The 7,106-nt window shown below is 33.5% G+C and overlaps 1 protein-coding gene across 1 annotated transcript; it reads right to left on the bottom strand.

Annotated features, from left to right (window-relative positions):
* Positions 1 to 558: 558 nt before the first annotated feature.
* LOC133284330 (trihelix transcription factor DF1-like) lies at positions 559 to 3,781 on the bottom strand. Its single transcript, XM_061481333.1, is given in 4 exon segments — positions 559 to 2,169; positions 2,240 to 2,308; positions 2,311 to 2,507; positions 3,271 to 3,781. Coding segments are annotated over 4 exon segments (1,815 nt in total). The 5' UTR covers positions 3,585 to 3,781; the 3' UTR covers positions 559 to 934.
* Between the last annotated feature and the right edge of the window lie 3,325 nt (positions 3,782 to 7,106).

The following is a 7,106-nucleotide window of genomic DNA, read 5'->3' as shown; positions in this document are numbered from 1 at the left end:
CTCTTCAGAGAGTCTACTCACACATCACAAGATTCCTCCAGGTGGACCCTCCTTGCAAGGGTTTATGACTCCATGTGTGATGCTGGCATTTTCTGCTACTGGAAGGGCCCTGTTACAACACTAAGGCTTCGGTCACTGTCCCCACCATTTAAGCTCCTTTTCTTTTCTTTTCTTTTTTCTCTCTTCTCTTCTCTCTTATTTTTTCAGTATCAACCGGTTTGCTTCAAAAATATTTCCCCTTTCCTTATATGCTCTAGCAAATGGCTAATGACTTTGTATAAACAAAATACATAACTTGTGGATAAGGCGCCCTCTAATAAATTTATATAAATAGAAAACAAAAATTGATGAAACAGTGGAAGAGAAAAAAATAAAATTAAATCATTAGGATTAGTCTAATAATGAGGATTTTAAATAATTTGTATTAGATTATGTGTTGAATTTCCATCATTATATATATAAAAAAATATCACTTACAACATTTGAAGAGTAACAAAATTGAAGAGCAAAATTTCACTAAAAGAAAACGACAACCCCTCAAGTTAATTGTTTCTCCCATTTACACCACCATGAACATATAATTAAAAAAAAAAAAAAAAACAGTGCAATAACATTAATCAAGGTTTTTTCTTTATTCATTTATGTGGAGCCTCTGAAATCTGAACATCTCTCTATCTTGAATTCCCCTCTTCCTCCTCAACTTATTTATTTAGCTCAAAAAATAATAAATTATTTTTAAAAAAAACAAACATATAATCTTACTGACTATATGCTAATACCAAGTACTTGCTATCCAAATATTCCCCACCCCCTATACCCATGTGTCAAAATCTGCTCCACCATCACCGCCGCTTTCACCACCGCTTTCCACCCACTTTTCCGGCAACCCAATTTGCTCCAATTGATGCACTTTCTTTTGACCCATTTAGTCCTCTCACTCAGCAGAAACACCCACTGAAGAAGCTGGCTTGCTTGCCACTATCTCATAGTTATTACCACCTCCTTCATCATCTTCATCTTCATCATCGTCATCACCAATTTCCTTCTCTTCCTCATCATCACCACCGTCATCATCTTCCTCCTCGTGCTGATGCCGCGGTCGGTGGTCTGCGGAGTCATCATTCTCCGCAGTCGCTGCCAATTGAGGAGGCCATTGCTGCTCCGGCCGCACCATTAGCGGCGCCACCGTGGTGTCAAGCTTCAAGGGACTCTCATGCTTGCTCTTCTCCTTATATAGAGCATCCAACAAGTGAAAATATGGACAAGTCTTGGAATCTTCTGGTCTCTTCTTGTTACTTTCCTTCACTTTCTTGAAGTACTTGTTGATGTTCTCCCATTTCTCTTTGCACCTTTTGGCACTCCTATTGTACCCAATCTTTCTCATTAGCGATGAGATTTCTTCCCATAGTGGACCCTTTGGTCCAGTTTCTTGGTACTTTGTTTCCAGATTCGTTCTCAGATTTATTAGTGCCTGAACCTCCACTTTTGGCCACCTTGAAGAACTTGCTTGCATCATCAAATTCTCACCATTATTATTATTATTATTTGCTTCTATGATTTCCATGTTGGTCATTTGTTGCTGCTGATGTTGTTGTTGCTGTTGTTGTTGTGGGGCCGGATGTATAATAACCTGTCCTGCTGGTTGTGATGGTGGTGGCGGTGGTGATGGTATAGTTGCTTGTGGCATTGGAAAATTGGAGTTATTCAATGCAGGTCCAAGGTTTTGTTGTTCAGCAATCTTTTGCAAGAATGACATAACAGCTGCATCTTTTGCTGCAGCTATGGATCTCTCTTGTGCAAGAATTTCCCTTTCTCTATTGATTCTTTGCATTTCTTGCATTCTCCATGCTTCTTCTCTAGCAACTCTTTCCCTTTCTCGCTTCTCAATTGCTTCCAAGAACCTCCTTTGCAGCTCTTCTTGTTTGTCAATCACTTCCTTCATTAGTCTCTCGAAGAAGTCCTTCCATTTTCTCTTCCTCTTGCGCCTTCCCCCCTCCAAGGTGTCGTCGGAAGAGGTCGAGGAAGAGCTCGAATTCGAGAAGAGATCGGTGGGGATGTTGTTGGGGAAAGAAGGAGGGTTTGTTGGTGTTGATGATAATGTGAAATTTGTAGGGTTTGGTGGTGGGAATGAAGGGATTGTGAGGTTTATTGATGGGGTGTTGAGAATGGCTTGAGGCATAGTAGTAGCTATGGGGAGTGTTGTGGTTGTTGTTGTTGATGGAACAGTGGTGTTAGCCACTTGTGGAATTGGCAACGTTGAAGTTGTTACTATTACTGAAACTGGTTTTGCATTTAGTGGTGGTTTGGAATGTTGTGGTGTTGTTGTTGTTGGGGAGAGAATTGAAGGGTTGTTTTCAAGTGCTTCTAATTGATCAAAGAATCTATAAGTTTTGCCATCTGATTTCCCACTTCGTCCTTCTTTGGTTCTCTTGTGGTACTTGTAAACGTTCTCGAATTTCTCTTTGCATTTCTTGGCGTTTCTGTGATAGCCTAACTCTGCAAGTTTCCTGATATATAATATAACCCAAGTGCCCAAAACAAAAAAAGACAACATAACAAAAAGTGAGCTTTTGTTACTTCATCTTATGTCATAAAATTCATGTGATGAGAAGCAATTGAAGCATAAGATGATAAACAAAGACAAAAAATATTAGAGGAATTCAGGTGCCAAAGAATGAAAATGATAAGGGTTTGATGTATTGAAGTGAAGTTTTTGATAACAAGTACAATGAATTGGTGAACACAGAAACGTTTCTCATGGGAAACATATGAACCCAAGTAAGAAGATTTTGTAATCTACCCTTCATTGCCATCTAGGATTGTGGATAACTGAAATAATAAGGGGAGGAGGAAGAAAATCTTGCTTTTGAAGACTCAATTCAAGTTGGTAACTTATTTGGCAAAAAAAGAACATGTATCAAAATGAATATCAGAAAAGCAAATCACATCCAACCCATAGATGCTACATATATCTAAATTATTTTTATAAACAGTTTATGTTAATTTAAAGTCCATGGGAAAAAAAATGGGAAGGAGCAGAATTCAACAATAAAAAAAAAAAAAGGAACTGTACAATGAAACTAAGAGAGAGAGAGAGAATTGAAGTGAAACACATTCCAAAGAGATTAAAGGACAAATCTTTAAGAAGAATTTAGAATTTTCAGAACTCTGGGGAGCTCAAACTGGCATTGGATTAAAGTGAATAACATCTCAAAAAAATTAAAAAATAAAATAAAATAAAATAAAAAATAAAAAAGATCAATGACTAACCTTGAGACCTCTTCCCATAAGGGACCCTTAACACTGGCATCTCTAAAGGCCACGTCCATATCAGCCCTTATCCTCAACAAAGCCAAAGTCTCTTGTCTTGGCCACCTGTTCCCACCAAAGCTCCGGTCACCCTCCTCCCCTCTACCCCTTTCATCATCCCCTGAATTTGATCCTCCACCACCCACCACCGTGTCACCACCGTCATGAGCACCTCCTCCTCCTGCTGATGATGCAGCTGCTGCCACCACAGCAGCCACTGCATCATCACCAGAGCTTCCTCCTCCAGTTCCCAATACAGCTGAGTCCCCTAGCATAGGACTCTCTCTTTGTTTGTTTCTTTCTGTAGTCTCTATCTATCTATCTATCTATCTATCTCTCTCTTTTCACTCTTTATTCCTTACAAAAACACCACACAACCTAAGCAATTACAGAGGAGAAAAAAAAAACATATATAAAAAACAAAAAAGAAAAGAAAAAGAGATAAGAGAGAAAAATAAGGGTGGTGAATTCTTTGATGGGTTTTATCATATGTATGAACGTGAGTGTGTTTGGTGAATTTATTAATTTATTTGGATGTGGGATCTCCTTGCCAATCTCAAGAAATTTTTTACCTTTTTTTTTTCTCTGTCAATAATAACAATTAAGAATAAATATTTTCTTCCTTTTTTCGTTATTTTTATTTAATGTGGAAATTACTCAATCTTTTATTTCTTATTTGTTTCTAAGTTTTTTCACAAAAAGGTGTGTCATCGACATCTTGGGTAAAGTGTAAATTCATGCACCTTGGTTTTCTCTCACTGTAATAATAGAGTGGCACAGAAAGATATATGCAAATATTAATTTTTTATTATTTATGCATTAAAAATATTTATTTATTTATAAACTGATGCAGAGTTTTTTGAACAGCTGCACAAAGAGACGGTGGAAATAATAAGTAGGTTTTTGTCTGTGTGGCTAAATTTGGTTATGCACAAAGGCCGGCTTATGTAGGTCAGCTTTATCTTTTTCTCTCTCTTTTTTTTATCTTTTTTACTTTCAAAAAAATTTGTTTATTTGATTTTCTTTTTTTGATGTGAAGGTGAAGATTATCTTTTACATGCTTTTTCTTTGGTGATATTTTTTGGGTTTTTGGATTTCAGTGGCAGGTTGGCACATTGAGTTGAAATGACCAAACTAGCCATACACATGGTTCTTGCATTGACCTTTAATCATTGAAGCTTAATCTATGATGTGTTTTGTTTAAATTATCAAGTTAGTGACGTGGGTTTGTTCCTTTGTACTTAAGAGATTCTATTATTTTTATTTTTATTTTATTTTCACAATGCCCAAAATGCCCCTGATTTGTAAAGTAGTTAATTTGAATAAGAAACCATGTACTGTGTGTGGTACTATACATGTGGCCAATGGGGTCCTACCCCTGATGGCGACCATCGAAATTATGACAAATTGTCCTTAGTTGACAAAAAGTAAAGTTTAAATTTACCTCTAGTTACAAATAATTTAAAGAATTATTTAAAGAATGACATTCTCACCGTATTTTATGGTCAATTATTTTTTACGAATGAAAGTTTAAGTAAAAGAGTAAACTCTTTCATTTCAAAATTAAGGTGAATCATTAATTTGAATGAAAATTTATAGTAAAATTACATAATGTTTATGAATGGAAGATCCCACATCGAGTACAAATCATATAATTATTATGAATAGAATGGCAACTAGCTACATCAACTCTTCTTCACATGTCTAAGTTTATAGTAAAATCGGCTCGTGAATAAGTAAAAAAGTGCAAGTGGTGTTATTCAAGATTTGAAATCATCAAATATATTTTCTTTGTAAGATTTAATTTAGAATCTCTTAAAATTATGAGCAGAAGAATTCAAAAATGTGTTGTGTTTTTTTTTTTTTTTTGCAAACTTTTATATAAAAATTATTTATGAATTCTCTAACTAATATTAAATTTATTTTATGTTAAAAAAAACATTGTTAAATAAAACTAGTTTGATGCAGGTCATGTTATTAGGCCAAGCCATTTATGAACAGAAGTTAATGGTGGCCAATTCTGTTGGATTTGTGACCTACCGTTATAAATGGCATCGCAATTTTGATGGCAGTGACTGCGTCCACCACGGATGATTCCAATGAGAATTATTGGGTGGTTAAACCCAAAACAATAGAGAGAAAAGGAAAAAATAAAAATAAAAATTTTGTCCAAGAATAGAGCATCTAAATGATTGTGTTCACATAAAAGAAAAATTATAACATCTCATTATTCTCATGTGATCTTTCAAAATAAAATATATATTATTCATATATTTTACGATAAGTTCTGTCCATATTGCTTTACTTTATTTTAGTCTATATTATTCCTTATATATAAGGGAATGATCCGTTTACAAAATTTTTTGACAAATTTTTATAAATTACATTATCTTTTCTCGGGAAAACATAGTAAAACCTAGCATTCTCCTGAGCAAAGATAGTGTAGTTTATAAACAAAAAAGTTTATAAATATAACAAGTCCTATATATATATATAAACACACACATAGACACATGGAGATCCATAGGATCTTTGATCGATGTCAAATTTTAAAATTTGACACTAAATTTTAATCATTGATTTTCATCAATTAACGATTATAATTTTTGTCAATCAAATTTATTAATTAATTATTAATTCTCAATAAATGATAAACATTGATCGATGAAAATCAATAGTTAGAATTTGATATCAAATTTCAAAAGTTGGCACCAGTGTCAAAGAATTCTGTCATATATATATATAAATATATATATATATATATATATCTATATATATGGCTTTAATAGTGAATGTAAATAAGTTATCTATATTTGCTCCTAAAATAACGTCGTTTTGAGTTGAAAAATAAAAAATTTATAATGAAATATACTATTATAACCCTTAAATAAATTATAATTACAAAAATACCTTGATTTCCGTCTCAAAACGACGTCGTTTTGGGCTCAACATAGATAAGTTATCTACATTGACTGTAGAAAAAACGAATCCTATATATATATATATGAAAAAAACATTTCTTTATGTTATCAAAAAAAAAAAAAACATTTCTTTAGATGTATTTTCTCATATTGTGTCTACTCAAAAATTGTGCCTATTTTTATTTAAAATTAGCGGGCCTCACATATTTTGTGGGTCAGAAGAAGATAAAAAAAAACACACACACACACATTTTGTGGGTCAGAAGAAGATAAAAAAAACACACACACATACACACACACACATATATCAATGGTGTCACGTGCTTACAAATCAGAGTCCTTGATTTTTTTTGATCTAATGGCTCTTCGATGAGGTGTCAAATTTAAAATTTGACACTGGTGTTAAAGGATCCTACCTCTCTCTCTCTCTCTCTCTCTCTATATATATATATATATATATATATATATATATATATATATATATATATGGGATAGGATCAACTTACACCGGTGTAAGAATAATAAATCTTACACCAAATCTGAACCGTTGGTTTCCGTGTATCTAACGGTTGAGATTTGTTGGGAATTAAAAATTAATTAATGAGTGAGACTTAATAAATCTTATTCGTTAGATGCAGAAAATCAATGGTTAAGATTTGGTGTAAGACTTATTATTCTTGCACCGGTGTAAGATGATCCTGTCCCATCAATCTTGATCACTGATCAACTTGTATTCAATGGCTCACATTACTATATATATATATAGGGTTTAAACTTCTCATTCAACAGAAGATCAAAATTTTTGCAACAGACTTATGGGGAGCCGTGCTTTCCTTTTTTTATTTTTTAATTAAATAATAAATTTTATTTCAAGAT

The sequence above is a fragment of the Gastrolobium bilobum genome, unplaced genomic scaffold (genome assembly GCF_033153095.1).
Source record: "Gastrolobium bilobum isolate Gb01-03AN ecotype WA unplaced genomic scaffold, APGP_CSIRO_Gbil_v1 utg20499, whole genome shotgun sequence".
Taxonomy (NCBI): domain Eukaryota; kingdom Viridiplantae; phylum Streptophyta; class Magnoliopsida; order Fabales; family Fabaceae; genus Gastrolobium; species Gastrolobium bilobum.
Note: the sequence above shows the minus strand (reverse complement) of the source record. Positions and strands in the feature narration are given on the sequence as shown.